The sequence below is a fragment of the Microcaecilia unicolor genome, chromosome 13 (genome assembly GCF_901765095.1).
Source record: "Microcaecilia unicolor chromosome 13, aMicUni1.1, whole genome shotgun sequence".
NCBI classification, from domain to species: domain Eukaryota; kingdom Metazoa; phylum Chordata; class Amphibia; order Gymnophiona; family Siphonopidae; genus Microcaecilia; species Microcaecilia unicolor.
Genome location: NC_044043.1, coordinates 28,315,595 through 28,333,868, shown reverse-complemented (window position 1 = coordinate 28,333,868; position 18,274 = coordinate 28,315,595). Strand labels below are relative to the sequence as shown.

Genomic DNA, 18,274 nt, shown 5'->3' with positions numbered 1-18,274 from the left:
GAATGGACAGAATAAAGACAAAGGATATTGAACTGACACACAAATAATAACTGATTCATATGAAAATGGTGCAGAAAGGTTTTCTGTTCACAAAAAGGGCTCCATTTCCTAAGCTGTGTTAGGGAAAGGGAATGGGACTTGACATACTGCCTTTCTGTGGTTTTTTGCAATGCCATTCAAAGTGGTTTACATAGTATATACAGGCACTTATTTGTACCTGGTGCAATGGAGGGTTAAGTGACTTGCCCAGAGTCACAGGGAGCTGCAGTGGGAATTGAACCCAGTTCCCCAGGATCAAAGTCCGCTGCACTAACCACTAGGCTACTCCTCCACTAGCAACATTCCATGTAGAAGCCTGCCCTTGCAGATCAGCAACGCGGCCGCGCAGGCTTCTGTTTCTGTGAGTCTGACATCCTGCACGTATGTCAGACTCACAGAAACAGAAGCCTGCGCAGCCGCGTTGCTGATCTGCAAGGGCAGGCTTCTACATGGAATGTTGCTAGTGGAATAGCAACATTAACATTCCATGTAGAATCTGAAATAGCAGCAACAGAATCTCAATAGTAGCAACATTCCATGTAGAATCTCCAATAGGGAAAGGGAAATGGGACTTGATATACCACCTTTGTTGTGCAAATTCTCTTTTGGGAGTGGGGTATGGAAGGGGAGTGGGCAGGGAATGTACCTTGTGGTTAATGTGGAGATTGTTACTATGCAAAGGTATAGTTAACTGGATTCTGCGTCATCTGCCGTTCCATTAACTGCAGCAATGATCCTTGCTGTCTGTTAACTACACAATTGCCTTCTCTAGGGGTTTTGCACCAGCCACAGCTTAACTTTGGCTGTTAAGTGTAAAACATTAGTTCAGCTCGGTAAATAGGTACCAAAATATATATTGTATATTGGGAGTAATATTCAGCCCACAGCTTGTAAACTGTTCCCAGCCACAGGCTGAACTAACCCCTGATGCTAGGGCATGCATGGCTCCTGGTTTTCAATATTCAGGCATGGGCGCTGACCCAGAAGTTCACTCAGCCTTTTTTCTGGCCTAACTTTATGCTCTTACTTAGCCGGTCAGCGGACTGAATATTGCTATTAACTGACTAAGTGCTGGCTCTGCCCAACCGCCCCCAGAACAGATGGTTAGGGTGCGGCTGGTTAGTGAAGATACTAAACCATTTAAGTGCCACTGGATATCAGTGGCTGGCCAGCTCAGCAGGATTTAATCAGGCAGGAACCTCTCTTGCCCTGTTGAATACATGTAATAGGTACTTATATCCTGCAAAAACCCACAGGAGCTCCTTGCAGTTTACAGTTTAAAAAAACCAAAAACAGGCAAACCCTAGAGAAATGTAATTATTACAATTCAAATCCTATTGAAAAGCTGGTAGGTTTTTAAGGCTTTCCTAAAAAAAAATGTATAAAACTTTTAATGGTAAGGCATTCCACCATTAGCAGATTGAAAGGAAAATAGTTTTTTAAAATACTGATTTATAAGTTACACTAGTAAAGCAGGCCCATTTCTGACACAAATGAAGCGGGCGCTAGCAAGGTTTTCCTCGGAGTGTGTATGTTTTAGAGAGAGAGAGAGAGAGTGAGTGTGAGAGATGGAGAGAGAGTGTGTGTGAGAGATGGAGTGTGTGTGTGAGTGTGAGAGAGACAGAGTGTGTGTGTGTTTGTGTCAGAGAGAGAGAGAGAGAGTGTATGTGAGAGACAGAGAGTGTGTGTTTGTAAGAAAGTGAAGCCTTCAAGCCTTGAAGCATTTGTGCGCTCTGTAAGGCTCCATCTCCTCAATTGACGACATGTAGTTCCGGAACGTTGCAGGAATGCTTCAAGGCTTGAAGGCTTCACTTTCTCGGCTTCAGAATGTTGAAGGTGCATTTTATTATATAGGATACTTAGGACTAGGAAAGAGCTGTCCGAAAGAGCTTTATTTCTATGAATAAGACTAACAAATTCAGTCTGATATTCTGGAGCAGACCCATGTAAGATAAGAAAGGGTTATAGTACAGATACTATTAAGGCACATATCATTTTTAAATAATATGCCTTAATAGTATCTGAGGATTTGAAGCCGACAAAACGGTGTGACAAGGAGGTGGCTGTAGCCAGAAGGATGCTAAGCTGTATAGAGAGAGGTGTAACCAGCAGAAGAAAGGAGGTGTTGATGCCCCTGTACAAGTTGTTGGTGAGGCCCCACCTGGAGTATTGTGTTCAGCTTTGGAGGTCGTATCTTGCTAAAGATGCAAGAAGACTTGAAGTGGTCCAGAGGAAGGCGACAAGAATGATATGGGGCATGCACCATAAGACATGAGAAGAGACTGGAAGACCTGAATATGGGGGGACAGCGGGGATGTGATACAAACGTTTAAATACTTGAAAGGTATTAATATAGAAACATGTAGTTTCCAGAGAAGGGAAAGTGGTAAAACTAGAGGACGTGAATTGAGGTTGCAGCGTGGTAGACTTAATTCCCTTACCTCTTAGTTGTTCTGTCTGTTTACCTGTCTTATTTAGATTGTGAGCTCTTTGAGCAGGGACTGTCTTTCATGTATGGTGTACAGCGCTGCGTATGCCTTGTAGCACTATAGAAGTGATAAGTAGTAGTAGTAATAATGTAGAAGCCTGCCCTTGCAGATCAGCAGCGCGGCCTCGCTGCTGATCTGCAAGGGCAGGCTTCTAGATGGAATGTTGCTAGTGGAGGAGTAGCCTAGTGGTTAGTGCAGTGGAACATGGGATGTTGTTACTATTTGAGATTCTGGAATGTTGCTATTACTTGAGATTCTACATGGAATGTTGCTACTATTGGAGATTCTGTTGTTACTATTTGAGATTCTACATGTAGAGAGGTGTGGTAGCCGTGTCAGTCCACTCTTAAAGGTTATCAATAGAAATCAAACAAAATAAAACATGGAAAAGAAAATAAGATGATACCTTTTTTATTGGACATAACTTAATACATTTCTTGATTAGCTTTCGAAGGTTGCCCTTCTTCGTCAGATTCTACATGGAATGTTGCTATTCCACTAGCAACATTCCATATTTAGATTGTGAGCTCTTTGAGCAGGGACTGTCTTTTCGTGTATGGTGTACAGCGCTGCGTATGCCTTGTACCCGCTATAAAAGTGATAACTAGTAGTAGTAGTAATGTCAGAAAATTCTTTTTCATGGAAAGGATGGTGGATGCCTGGAATGACCTCCCGAGGGAGGTGTTGGGAAAATAAAACTGACGGAATTCAAAAAGGCATGGGATGAACACAGAGTATCTCTAATTACAAAAAAAACAAAACTTAAAGGGTTGCATATACAGTATGTGTTTGCAGGTCAAGTGGTGCTTAGATGGCAACTCCGGCTGCATCAGCTAAGATCAGTGCTGGGCTGGTTTGTACGATCTGAGTCCTGCATATGGTAATCTGGTTTAGGGTGGGCTGGAGAGAGCTTGGACAGAAACTCTGGTGGTTGGCAACATGAGGACAGAGCAGGGCAGACTTTTATGGTCTGTGTTCTGCAAATGACAAGATGGATTTGGCAGATGACGTTTAATGTGAGCAAGTGCAAGGTGATGCATGTGGGAAAAAAGAACCCGAATTATAGCTATGTCATGCAAGGTTCCATGTTAGGAGCTACGGACCAAGAAAGGGATCTGGGTGTCGTCATCGATAATACACTGAAACCTTTGCTCAGTGTGCTGCTGCGGCTAGGAAAGTGAATAGAATGTTGGCTATTATTAGGAAAGGTATGGAAAACAGGTGTGAGGATGTTATAATGCCGTTGTATCGCTCCATGGTGCGACCGCACCTTGAGTACTGTTTTCAATTCTGGTCGCCGCATCTCAAGAAAGATATAGTGGAATTGGAAAAGGTGCAGCGAAGGGCGACTAAAATGATAGCGGGGATGAGACGACTTCCCTATGAAGAAAGACTAAGGAGGCTAGGGCTTTTCAGCTTGGAGAAGAGACGGCTCATTATAAAATAATGAGTGGAGTGGAACAGGTGGATGTGAAGCGTCTGTTCACACTTTCCAAAAATACTAGGACTAGGGGGCATGCGATGAAACTACAGTGTAGTAAATTTAAAACAAATCAGAGAAAATATTTCTTCACCCAACACGTAATTAAACTCTGGAATTCGTTGCCAGAGAACGTGGTGAAGGCAGTTACCTTAGCAGAGTTTAAAAAGGGGCTAGACGGTTTCCTAAAGGACAAGTCCATAAGCCACTACTAAATGGACTTGGGAAAAATCCACAATTCCAGGAACAACATGTATAGAATGCTTGTATGTTTGGGAAGCTTGCCAGGTGCCCTTGGCCTGGATTGGCCGCTGTAGTGGACAGGATGCTGGGCTCGATGGACCCTTGGTCTTTTCCCAATGTGGCATTACTTATGTACTTATGTAGGCTGGAGTGGGCTTTGATGGCAATTCCAGTAGTTAGAACATAAGGACAGAGTCGGTCAGATTTCTATGGTGTATGGCCCAGAAACACCAAAGAAAGACCATGATCAAGTAAATAATATCACGTTCATTGTTCATTTAAATCTTGAATTGATAATGAATGTGGCTGTTGGGTAGACTGGATGGACCATTCAGGTCTTTACCTGCTGTCACTTACTATGTAACAGGAGGCCAGTGAAGATTCACCAGCACTGGTAAGGCCAGTGGCTCCCAAACCTGGTCCTGGAGGCACCCCAGCATGTCAGGTTTTTAGGATATCTACAATGAAAATTCATAAGAGAGATTTGCATGCAGTAGAGGCAGTGCATTCAAATCTCTGTCACGGGTATTCATTATGGATATCCTGAAACCTGACTGAATGGGATGCCTCTAGGACCAGGTTTGGGAACTATTGGTTAAGGCAGATTCAAATCTAGATGTTCTCGATATGAGCCAAGCCACCGTATTCTGCGATGTCTGCAGTTTCTTGATCAGCCCTTCCGCTAGGCCCACAAATACAGCATTACAGTAATCCATATGCGATAAGATTAAGGATTGTGCTGTAATTATTAATATTCACGCTGTACAAAAATTCCTGACTCCAAAGCAGAGAAACAATTTATATTAGATGCTATCTGTGGCTGAGCAATTTTAAGACTGAAAATGGAAGAGAAATGATCTGGCATGTCACTACTACCTTACAAAAACCAGGTGCAGTACTGCTCCAAATTAAGCCGTCAAAGTTTTAGCTTGCCAGTTTTTTGTTGGGTAATAAATGAGTTTTTAATCTTTGTTTATCCACTTATGTATTTATTGTTTGGACTGGATTATCCACCTTTACCACTGACGGCACTAGGCTGAGTGCAGTGCGAAGGAAAAATGAACTTCCAGTATTGACATTTGGAATTATTCTTGTGGAGGCAAGCTTGAATTAATTTAAAACAAACTGAGCCCCCTCCTGCATCCTTCCCTGGTGCAATGCTTAGATGTGAGTTACTTCTGCTCTTTTAAGAGGATTTTCCCCACATTCTGTCAGCACTGACAAATTCATCAAATGTCATCGGGGACAACTCCTCCAGCACTCAAAAAGGCAAGACTGTGCCCTTACGAAACTTGACTATATAACCTGCCAACTGGAAAATTCTAGATATCTGTTACCTAAATTCCCATCCCACCCTCAGTGTGTAGTGATCTAGGGAATGGAGAAGGATCCTGTCAGGGCCAACTATGGGGTGGGAGGCACCCTGGGTGGAAAGTGTTGATGACACTTTAACCTGATGGGCCTCTATCCCTGCCCCAGGCATTGGATGGGGTGGATAACTGGGGGAGGGAGGAATGGAATGTGTGTGAACCAGGGGCATAGCCAGACTTCGGCAGGAGGGGGGTCCAGAGCCTGAGGTGAGGGGGCACATTTTAGCCCCGCCGCCGACCCCCCCCCCGCACCATTTTTGACCTCCCTGCTGCCACCACCACCCTTGACCTCCCCAGTGCCTTTTGACCCCCTCTTCCCGCTGCTGCCAACCCTCCCCAGTTGCCACCCCTTTTGACCCCCTCTTTCCGCTGCTGCCATCGGGTACCTATGCTGGCGGAGGTCCCCAACCCCCGCCAGCCGAAGTCGTCTTCTCCGGCGCGGCCGCATTGCTGATCTGCAAGGGCAGGCTTCTGTTTCTGTGAGGCTGATGTCCTGCACATACGTGCAGGATGTCAGACTTACAGAAACAGAAGCCTGTCCTTGCAGATCAGCAATGCAGCCGTGCCGGAGAAGATCAGCAACGCGGCCACGCCGGAGAAGAGGACTTCAGCTGGCAGGGGTTGGGAACCCCCGCCAGCAAAGGTACCCGACGGTGGCGGGTTGGCGGCAGGAGGGGGGGTCAAAGGGATTGGCGGCGGGGGGGGGCCAGGGCCAAATCTACGGGGGCCCATGCCCCCGTGGCCCCACGTAGCTACGCCCCTGGTGTGAACTTTCTCTGTCTTTCCCCCCAGATTGACATGAGACAGAGGGCTGGATTTCTTCTTCTCAAATCTCAGGGACTCTCATTCTCTCGCACTCCTCCCTCCCTCCCCGTTGCTTCCCAGTTCTCCAAATGGAGGCAGAGTGGTGCTGGACCTGACTTGGGGCTCCCAGTCACTTGGCTTCTTCTGTTGTTACAAAGGGTGGGGGACACTTTAGTGTACCTCTATTTCCTCACAGAAAGGGGAGAACTCCAGTCATACCGGCAGAGATGCCAAGTCTCACTCATTTGAAAGCTTTCTCTCACACTCATTGAGCCCAGTTTCTCACTCATCAGAGCTTCAGTACCAGTGCACTGATCTTGATCATCGCTTTCATGAGAGGAAAGCCTGGTGCAACCGGTAGGAAGAAATCTGAGCACACCTTCCTGCCTACTGCTTTTCCTTGCCCTGTCCCCTTTCCCTTTACTACAAGTACTTGTGCTCTGAAACCGATGTACATACTTTTAACTACTGGGTGGAAGACAATTTTAAAGCTCAAAAAATTTACCCAACCTGCTTCCCACTTTATCTGTATTCTTTCAGAATCTCCAAAGAAAGGCCAATATCAATTAATGCTACCTTGATTCATTTGCAAAGCAATACTATACTTTAATCATTCTAAATGTGTACCCGGATGTACAGTCTGAAAAATCTCACTCTTTGGGATGGTTCACCCTTGGCATCTCTGTGGTGGGTAGATAGGGAGTGATTTCCTCTGGGGCTGTAGTTGTTCTCAGCAGCTCAGTGCAGATAATAGAACCAGGCTGTCATTTGCAAAAACATGTGAAATTCAGTGACATATCCCGTGTCATTGCATGTCATTAACAAATGAAATTGAGCAGAAAGAACACTACATTTCATGTTTGTTCATTCACCAACAATAGTCTGCGCTCTTTGCACAGAGTGTGTGCTGTTTGGAAAGAGGATGCACTGTTCCTAAAGGGAATGAGACTTAATGTACCGCCTTTCTGTGGTTTTTCCCAACTACATTCAAAGCGGTTTACATTATATACAGGTACTTATTTGTACCTGGGGCAATGGAGGGTTAAGTGACTTGCCCAGAGTCACAAGGAGCTACAGTGGGAATTGAACCCAGTTCCCCAGGATCACAGTCCTCTGCACTAACCACTAGGAATGCAATTTTCCTCAAAGTACGCACATGCTTCATGGTTCATGTGTGCGCATACTGCGGCTGATATTCTGTGCTATTTAACTGGCCAGGAATGGCTCTTGGCCAGTTAAATAGCACTTAATCAACTACCGCGAATATTTAGCGGGACATAACCAGTTCTCTCCTGCTGAATATTCAGTCAGCGCATATCAGGCTAACCGGTTATATTGTGTGATATAATCGGCTAGCTGCAAATATTCAGAGCTTCACTGACCAAGTTAAGCAGCCAAACTGGGACACTGAAATAGCAGACTTAGCTTCCTAACCCTTCCCGCTCATTTGTATGTGAAGGGTGCACCCTACAGTCCCTTTTCTTCTCTCAAGGCATGTTTTCAATGGGAAAGTATTGACAAAAAACAAGGGTCGGCATGCTTTCATCACTTCCGTTTTGTTTCTGATGTTATGCTTTGGTTTGGTTGTCCACTTATTGCAACTTAAAATGTGTGTGTTTGTGTGTGTATGGGGGGATGTTTGTGTGTGTGTGTAATTGTGGTTATCTGTGGGTGTGTGTGGGGGTGAGTAGGTGTGGTTGTCTGTGTGTGTGTGTGGGGGGTGAGTAGGTGTGGTTGTCTGTGGGTGTGTGTATGTGTGAGTGTGTGTGGGTGAGTAGGTGTGGTTATGTGTGGGTACGCATTTGAGTGTGTAAGTGTGGCTGTCTGTGGGTGTGGTTGTATGTCTGTGGGTATGGGTTTGGGTACACATGCATATTTCTGGAGGTGTGGCCCACTCTTGCTTGCTTGCTTTCTAAAGTCTGAATTGTGTTGTGGCAACTGTGTGCAATAGTAAACTGCGTTGGGTCAAGCAAGTCCAAAAGGGAACACGGGATGGAGGCTTTGAATGGAGCCCTCACTAACATTCCCCACTAATTGCCTTCAATGTTAAAACAGTTGGGACTCTGTGGGAGACTTCATTCACTCTCTGGAAATACTGCCTGTGCATGTTTGGGATACAGCGTTTTTCTTCCAGTGTGCCACTCATTGGGAACTGTTTTGTCTCTGGATGCATGAACAGACACCAGCTCCTTTGTATACTGTCTTTACAATATTCTGTTGGTAGGAGAGCCTAAAAAGAAAAGGCATTTTAGTGCTCAAATACTTCAGTGCTTGGTTTTATGCTTTTATTTAGAGGAGTGTGCAGCTTGAAAATTTTTGTGTCGTGTCATTTCCCATATCATTTACAGGAATGTTCATTTTGTTCAGGAGTTGTTGTTTTTTTTGTCACTTTTTCATTACAGGAGTGATATTGTTAAGAATGCATGCTGTTTTTGGATGACTGTCCCCTCTTCTGAAAATGTTCACTTCTTTCAAAAGAATATGCACGTTTTGCAGTGTGCGCTATTGGTTCACGCAGTGTGCATTCTTTCAGAAGAGTGTGCAGTATTAACAACACACAAAACAAATCATGACATTTTATGTTAAAATTAACATGCAATGACATAGAGAATGCCATTGCTGTTTCCCATGTCATTTAAAACAAATGCACACCCCAATTTATTTACCTTGATCAGGCTATCAATGCAGGTCGCTAGAGTACAAGGTTTGTGGTCCATTGAGCTCAGGGGTGCCCTGGCGTGAGCTTTCTTGACACCTGTAACTGCATCAATAGTCCATAGTGTCTGAATTACAATAACATATATTTACATTTTATATATATATATATGATGCTTTTCATTGGAGCCCAAAGTTGCCTGCAATTAGGGAAATCGTAAAACATATAGGCAGCCACCTAGCGGATGCCCATTCATTTACACACAGCCTAAGCATTTCTGATAGGAAGAAATAATGTTCACGTGATTCATTCACAAAGGGGTCCTTTGTGAATTTATTTCAATAAAAAGTTGAAATAAATATGATAACAATAATAGATATAAATATAATAAATAGAACAGGGTGACAATATTAAATACTGTATAACCAACAGAAAAATACAAATAAAATAATTGCTTACTACAGCTTAGTAAAAGGAGCCTTATGTTATTTAACTGGGTATTTGCAGAATAGCATTTAGGCAGAATTTTGGCTTTTGTATACATATGTTTACACATACATGCCCATATTCCATTATCCTAAACATCTACTTACCAAACACCCATGTAAATGTGGAATCCTAGGTTATAGAATTGCTCTGTTTATTCCTTAGATTTGTTTGGATTCTGGAATTAAAATTGGTGATTTTACCTATAAAGTTTACTGAGCTTATGCTTTTCATGTTGGTGCCAAATGGGCTAACTCCTGCTGTATTAAGAAAACCCCCAGCTCCTATCACTACTCAAGTTCTTAACGCAGTATGCATAATTTAGATGTAAAGGGATGGTGCTACAGAAAGGTTCGTGATGACAAACAGTACAGCTACACCCCACTTTCTTACATTTCTAATAGTGTTTAAGAGCTTTCCAAGAGATTGTTCTCTCTAGAATGAAACAGATATAAATAAAATGAAGAGTCTTATCGAGCATGTCTGTTTTAATTACTGATCAAATTAATACAGACTAATCTCAAGACTTTGGAGAGCTGGGGCCATGGAGGTGAAAGGTTCAGCAAGCTAGAACAAAAGCAGTCACAACAGTGTTGAAATGACAACCTCCTCTTCTTTCCTCTAAATCAAAGTAGTATTACACAACACACTTACTTTTCTTGGCAGGTACAATAATTGCTCTTTTGTGTCTATCCTCAGAGAACATTTGTGTGTATTTCAGGAATATTTGCACAGTGACATCATTCAGCCCCAATCACTCTGAGCAACATTAGATTATTGCCAAGCTATGCAGCCGTCCTCATAATATGCCGTGCTGCTGTTACTTGTACCATAGGTTTACTTGAGAGGCAAACATTACCATTCACTACACAATGCACAGAAAAGCTTTTGCATATCAATGGACAATTAAATGCCTTTCATTTAAAGAAGCACTCAAAATCTTTTCCAAAAGCAAAGGAAAAGAGGAAAACCAGATGATTTTATCAAGCTTCCTTCAAAATCAATAATGCTGGAAATAGCGTGGTCACCGTTAGTCCACTTGAGTACATGGAAATGAAAAGTCAATAAACAAATAAAATGTTCCCGGTTGATATTCAGCTCATGGCAGTCAGCATTAGTCTTGGATATCGTTTATTCAGTTTGTTATATTGCTTCTCTTGCGTGCAAAACGGAACAGTTTATAATGCATAAACAAAACAAAAAAAAAAACAAACCTAAATAAGAACACCATAAAAGAAAGGAAAGCACATTCATTCAAGAAGAAATCTTCCCCCGCCCCCTTGCAGAAATTCACCCAATAAGAACATTGTAGCCCAAAAGCAAGTTTGAAAAAAAATGGTTTTTTTTAAAGAGGCTTAAAAGATTTTTAAAAGGCCTTTTTAATGGCGCGCTGAAAAATGGATCTGCGTGCGCCCAAAACATATGCCTACGCTAGCTAGCGCAGCCCATTTTTCAGCGTACCTTAGTAAAAAGGACCCCTATGTTATTATCTTCCATATGGAAGTTTTGTCTGTGCTGTCCAATCATAATATAGATTTCCAAGTATTAACCTACGTTGAATATTATTGTACAATTTTTGACTGGTAAAAACGTTCCGGTTTGCTATGCAAAAGAAGTGGCCGTATAGTACACAAATAAACGATAACGATCGCTGAAGCTGCCTTCAAAGCTCACTCCAGTTAGGTCATTTAAATTTTTCTTTACTTGGATTCCATTATTTTTCTATAAGTAGTTCCCACCCGCAGCGCTTTGGAGTGCCGGTGTTTACCCGGCGGTAATCGGGCAAATAGGCACATGGCAAATGCTTCACTTGCCGCACTGCCATTTCCTTTTAAAAAAAAAAAACCTCAGCCTTTTACCTGCTGCGGTAAAAGGGGGCCTCAGTGCGCGTCAAAACCACAGGCCCCCTTTTGCAGCAGCTTAGTAAAAGGACCCCTCAGCGTCCAGAGACAGGCAACTTCCCTGGAGTCCTGCACAGTTTGCCTGTCCCGCACTATTGAAAATGTGATAGTGAAACAGCACCCTCCACTGGCAGGACTGTAGATGGAGGAATCCCGCTCACAATACCCCCACCCCCATTTGTTTTAGCTAGCAACAATGCCATTAATGCCTCCTGTAAGTTAGTTTTGCTCTGTTTTACAGGAAACTGGCTCAGTGCGACCGCCTTATTGAAGTTGAAGATATGCTACTGATGGGACGCAAGCCAGACCCTATGTGTGTTTTCACCTACGTTCAGTCCTTGTACAATCACCTGCGCCGCTATGAGTGAGACCCTGCGCAGGACCATCAGCTATCTATAAATAAACCTCACTGAAAGGATGCTAAGCCCTTTTCTACTCGCCTCAAAATTTGTATCAAACACACAATTGTGATTTTTGAAAGTTGTACATAGCAGTTGCTGCTTTGAAAGCTTCCTGTCATATTTACATGTCTGTTCTGCTGTGTTACTCCTTAAGGTGACCGTAGCAGCGGGCTATGAGAGCAGCAGCTAAAAGGTGGAAAATTTTGTTCTGGGGCGTGTGGCAATATCTTGTAAAACATGTTTGTAGCAAAGAATGAAAGGCAGAATTATGGTGCCAGGGGACAGGAAAGGACAGTGCAAAGGTATTGGCACGATTATTACAGCTCTAGTGCAACATTAAGACAAAAGTAGATGAAGAATACAAAACAAACAGAGAAATGTGCTTAACTCCTTTTGTAGAGACCACAGGGCCGTGGTCAGTGCTGAGCCTGGATATTCAATGCCAGGCGTTTCTGGTGACTGGCATTGAATATCCGGTTTATTTTTGGCTGGTTCCAGCTTAACCAGCCTAGCCTTTGATATTCAGCACTGGCTGGTTAAGTTTGAACCAGGCAAAGATATTCCCAGGTATTGGTGCGGCCATATTTGGCCACCAAACTTGGCTGGTGATGTGCTGAAAATCGGTGGATAGCTGGTTATATCAACACAGTTTAACCGGCCACCCGCTAATCGAGGATATGCAGCAGGAGATAGCTGGCTATCTCCCGCTGAATATCGCTGGATAGCCAGCTAAGTACCATATAACCGGCCAGATGCCATTCTTGGCCGGTTAAATGGTTTTGAATATCGGCCGTCGTGTGTCTAATGTGATAGAAAGAAATAAGGCTACCTAGGAAGCGCCATATTCACTGGCTGAAGGTGGCAGCTTGTGCAAATACTTCTTATAGTGGTGGTTAAAAGATTTTAATATTATAAAGTAGAAAGCTTTATTACCCCTCAATAATGCACAAGCATTTTGCAAAACCGGCTTTGCAAAATAGGATAGTTGTTATTACGTATAATATATAACACGTGTAGCAAAACAGCAAGGGTAGCCGAAAAAAGGCCAAGGTAGTACAAATATGAGCTCAAAGCACTTCTATTGAAGATATCTGCTTTACCAAGGGGTCCTTTTACTAAGGTGCACTGAAAAATGGGCTGCGCTAGTGTACGAGCGTGTTTTGGGTGCACGCAGATCCATTTTTCAGCACACCTGTAAAAAAATGCCTTTTTAAAATGTTTGCCAAAAATGGACGTGCGGCAAAATTAAAATTGGGTGCGCGTCAATTTTAGTTCTGAGACCCTTACCACCAGCCATTGACTTAGTGGTAAGGTCTCACGTTAATCGTGCGGTAATCGCCTACGCGGATCAAGTTGGAGTTAGCACCCAATTTTCACTGCACACCAGAAAATAAAATATATTTTCTGGCATGTGTGTAGTGGACGCGAGTAAAAAATGAAGTTACCGCACGGGTCACATGGTAGCTGGGTGGTAACTCCAAATTGACAGGTGTTGAGCGTGCGTAGGCGCCTACACGGCTTAGTTAAAGGGCCCCTGAATGTTTATAGCGAAACATAATTTTAAAGCGCTTTTGTCTTCATTTATTCCATTAAAAGCTTATGAATTTGACATTGATGTACAGTGATACCTCGGTTTTCGTCGATAAGCCGTCCAAAAACAATTGGCAAAATCCGAAAATGACGAAAACAGAGGCAATTATTTCCATATGAATCACTGAGCAGGAGAATGCGTGGGTCACCCTTTGTTTTCGCAAAATTAGCAGCGAGGTGACGTGGGCACGCTGATGAAATCCGAGGCAACCAACGAAATCGGAGACAAATTTTTCACGGAAAAAAATAGACGATAACTGAAGACAACGAAAACCGAGGTATTACTGTATTCGGTTGGATCATATGATGCCTGATGCAGGCAGTTTCACCGAAACATGGCCATGTCAAGTCTTTGCTCTCTAGTTGAGATTTTGCCCTCCAATTTATGGATGCTTGTACTTCATGGAGGCATAACTAGGATTATATGACTTTGTGGTGAACATTCAATAAAGCAGCTATCATCACTAAGTTTTGAACTCATATTTCTACTACTTTGGCTACCCTTGCTGTTTTGTTATATGGATTATTCCGTGAGAATTCTGATTTTTTTTCCTGTTTAATATATAACATAGGCTTGGAAGAAGCTATGCAATTGGGTTAAAGGTAAGCCATCGGTATTTAATCATGGTTTAACACCAGGATTTCTAGAACGCCTTACTTTAACCTAACTTGGGGCCTGCAGCAGTTTGATAATAAAATGGATTGATGCTATCACCTTTCAACACCCCACAAAGGAAACTGGCATGTAGTAACTAGATTTCACCATTGCTTGAAACGTCTACACTTTGCTGGAGACTAAGAGAATGTGATTTTGAATATGTATTGGATTTCATTATGGTTAGGACATCTGATTTTAGGTGCAAAAATCTTAAAAATAGGTGTTTATTGGATAAATACCTATTCACCCCTGCTGTGGCTTGTCATATATCCTCCACACAGGTTTGGTGTCTTTTCTGCACAGGTGGCTCCTAAGTGACAGAAATTTATATGTATTTGATTCCACCAGAACGGTGCACAGCAATGGTGACTGTGGCATAAAAACACAGATTCAAAAAACAAAACAAAACAAAAAACAGATTTTTTTTTTTTTTTTGTAGATGTAAAGAAAACCCCTAGGAGCTGTTTTACTAAGATGTGTAAGCGTCTACACATGCCCAACACGAGCCAGAATGGAGTTACCGCACGGCTACCACATGGCTCTTGCGATAATTTAATTTTTGGCGCACGTCCAATACAGGCATCCAAAAAATAATTTTTAATTTTCAGCCACGTGTATCAGATGCACCAAGTGGCATTTGGCGCGCGTAGGTCATTACTGCCAGGTCAATGGCTGGCGATAAGGTCTCAGACCCAAAATTGACGCACGGCCATTTTTGGCAAAACTTTAAAAAAGGCATTTTTTTACAGGTGCAGTGAAAAATGATTCTGCGCCTGCCCAAAACCCGCGTCTACACTAGTGCACGCCATTTTTCAGAGTGGCTTTGTAAAAGGTCCCCTTAATTAGTTGGAAAATAAACACCTACATTTACAATTTATAAACACCTGAGAACAGCCATCACAACGCACACAACGTCTCAGTGACAGGGCAGAGGTAGTTGCAGGCAGTCCTTTAAAACAACCCCACAACGTGCACTTGACAACTTGGTGTAGCTTTCATTCTAGTCCATTTGGAAAAGTGAAGCTCTAGATAGAAGGCAGAGATCAGAATTGCACTAGGTTCTGGTGGTATTTTAGTAAAAGATCTGCCAATGCAAATCCACGGCGTCTGAGGAAAAAAAAATGGGATCCCTTAGATTCAAAATACTTTGCAATTGTTTAAACGTTTAATATGACCTTTGAAAATACATTAATATAATCTTTTTTCTTAGTTAATTCATAATTTGTGCTCAAAGTGTTCTCTTTCAACCTTGACACATTCACAAAATCTTTGATGCCACTGAGCTGTTGTCTCGCATTTCAGGCAGAGGTTTCTGCTGCAGTAGGACATTTTTGGGTTGTTTGGAAAAATGTTGGGGGTTTTCAGTGGGAGCAGCTATTTTACAAAAATACACATTGGAATACAGGGGTCGATTTCAGTTCCATCTAGATCACGGCCCCTTGAAATCTGTGTGGTGTGGATTTCCACATGAAAATAGCAGCTTTCGGAAATCAGTTTTTACATTTGTATCTGATATACACCTATAAATGCCAGTATTTATTTGCACATGGAAATCACAAATAGGGCTTCTAAAATAACCCCCATAGAAATTTAAAAGGTCAAGCATAACATTGCCTGCTATATCCTTCTCTTTTAAAATAAAATTGACATTAGTCTTGCTTTTCCAGTGAATGTTCAAATGAGTTACAATAAAGGATGAATACAATAAACCAGAATAAAATGAGAGAACAACTTTCCTCCTGCCATCACTTACAATGTTTGGGATAACTTTTTAAAATCTATAGCTGATATCTCAGTCCAATTTCCAGATCTATTAATTTGTTGGTGACTTTAATATATACCTAGATGTTTCAACTCATCCCCGCTCCAAAATTTCGTTAATGATCTGGGACTTATTCAAACTGTCAGAACCCCTACTCATGTTGCTGGGCACATATTGGATCTTGTTATCATGTTGACTTCCTCTCCTTTCCAACCTTCCACTATCCACACTCAGCTATTATCCTTGTCGGATCACTTTTTTCCTTTCATCACCCCCAGTTTCCAAACCCATGAAGCTACTAACCATCCCACTACCAGGCATCCATACTTCTTGAATACTTCTACCTTCTTTCCAGTGGATTTTGCTGAACTACTCTCAAAGACCAGGCCCTTTTTTGGAATGGGACTCTTCAACAATGTCTTCATTTGGATACTTTATCACCCACCCTCTTGCCTTCATCTAAATGGAACAATCCTTGGTATCATCAAAGGCTCTCTTTTGAAACAAACAACAGGCCCACAGTGCTGACGAAAATGGCGTAAACACTAGACCCCTAAACTCTTCCAAATCGGCAAACCACATTTGATATCATATAACTTCCATCTGAAATTAGCCAAGAAAAACTATTTTGAAAGACTCATTCACAAAACCCAGCTAAAACACTTTTTGAAATTGTTACCCGCCTTGCTTGGTTCTGAAATGGATCGCTCTATTAAACCTTCAGCTAATTCTTTAGCAAGCCATTTCTCCTCCAAAGTAGAACAACTTCATATTGAATGGATGAGGGAATACAGTATTTCTAGGATGGGCGGGACAAATTGCTTGTTCTTTTGGCCGCTGTCGGTGACAGGGTGCTGGGCTCGATGGACCCTTGGTCTGTCCCAGCATGGCGATGCTTATGTACTTATGTACTCCCTGCCCTCAGTCCTTCTACCTCAGGCAGCCATTTTCCCTGTTATAGCCTCATCTTCATCCTCATCCTCTGGAACTCTCACCAACATGGCACTCTTTTCTGTTCCCAATCTCCCTGCTCTATCATTCATCCTTGCCTCCATGAGGATCACTACTTCCATTCTTGACCAATTCCCTCTTCTTGGTTAAAGTCCTCCACCCATGGTCTTCTTCCACTAACATTGCAAATGAGATTCATTCCATCTTAGACTCTGGTAATATAGTTCTTGTAGTTTCATTTGGCCTATCTGCAGCCTTTGACCTAGTTGACCATGGACTTTTATTGGTATGCTTCTCTGACATCAGCTTAGTTGGGACAGTTCTTGAATGGTTTTCATCCTATTTGGCAAATACATCCTTTTCTGTTCACACTCCTTTCAGGTTTCCGATTCCCAGCATGTATTCTGTGGTGTCCCTCAGGGCTCTATTCTTTCCCAGCTGTTGTTCAACATTTTTCTTAGTCCTTTGGCAGCTGTGGTTCAGGATTTTAATATTAGGGTGTTCTGTTATGCAGATGATATTTTGCTAGTTTTCCCTACATCACTCATTTCCCCAATTCTTCAGCCTTTGCAATCATGTCTATCTGCCCTGTCAAAAATGGTTACTTTCTAAGCTGGTTTTGACTCCCCCCCCCCCCCCAAAAAAAAAACCACAAAACAAAAAAACATAGCCTGTTGGATGCCTGGTTATCATTTTATCCTAGTTCCAACTCTGTTTGATAGCCCCATTCAGCCTACAAATTCCTTCCAGAATTTGGGAATCATCTTTGACTCGGATCGCTCTTTCCAAGATCAAATATCCCCACCTGCTGAAACTCGGCTTTCTCACCTTTTCACATGCCATCAGTCACTTTGCAGCTTTCTCCCCACACCAACCCTTCATACTCTTGTTATTGAAATCCTGTTTATGCAGGTATCACCAAACACCTACGTCATCTTCAGACCCTCCAAAATACCGCCACTTGCTTCCTCACTCCTCAGTCATGAACAGGAGTCTGACCACAACACTCCTTTACTTTGTACTCTACATTGGTTACCGGTTCAATTCAAGATCCTATGCCTTACATCTAAGACATATCATCTGAGCACACCCACCTATCAACCCTAGTTATCCCGTATACTCCCAACCATTCACTTTGATCATTAGATTCTGACCACTTATTTATACCCGCACCCATAAAAGCCTGATATGACTCAATGAGAAAGAAAAATGCAGTCTTTTTGTTCCCAAAGTTTTGGAATGCTCTCCCCCACCCTACATTTGGTCACAATCTTCTTTCCCTAACTTTGAAACCCATCTAAAAACGTATTACCTCGATCTGACCTCTGGCATATCTCCAAGGATGTCCTGGCTACCTGGATGACATTGCAGTCTCCTTCCCTCTTTACCTGTTTGGTGCCTTTTAGGATTGTTAATCTGTACTGTATGGAATGAGTGCCTGCTG

General features: G+C 42.6%; 1 protein-coding gene across 1 annotated transcript in view; it reads left to right on the top strand.

The window, feature by feature from the left end:
* Nucleotides 1–11,892, top strand: part of SMTNL2 (smoothelin like 2) — a 178,544-nt gene extending 166,652 nt beyond the window's left edge. Inside the window, exon 9 of the mRNA XM_030185854.1 lies at nucleotides 11,710–11,892. Within this exon, the coding sequence (XP_030041714.1) occupies nucleotides 11,710–11,836 (127 nt within the window). The 3' untranslated portion in view covers nucleotides 11,837–11,892. The remainder of the gene's footprint in view (nucleotides 1–11,709) is intronic.
* Nucleotides 11,893–18,274: the final 6,382 nt, after the last annotated feature.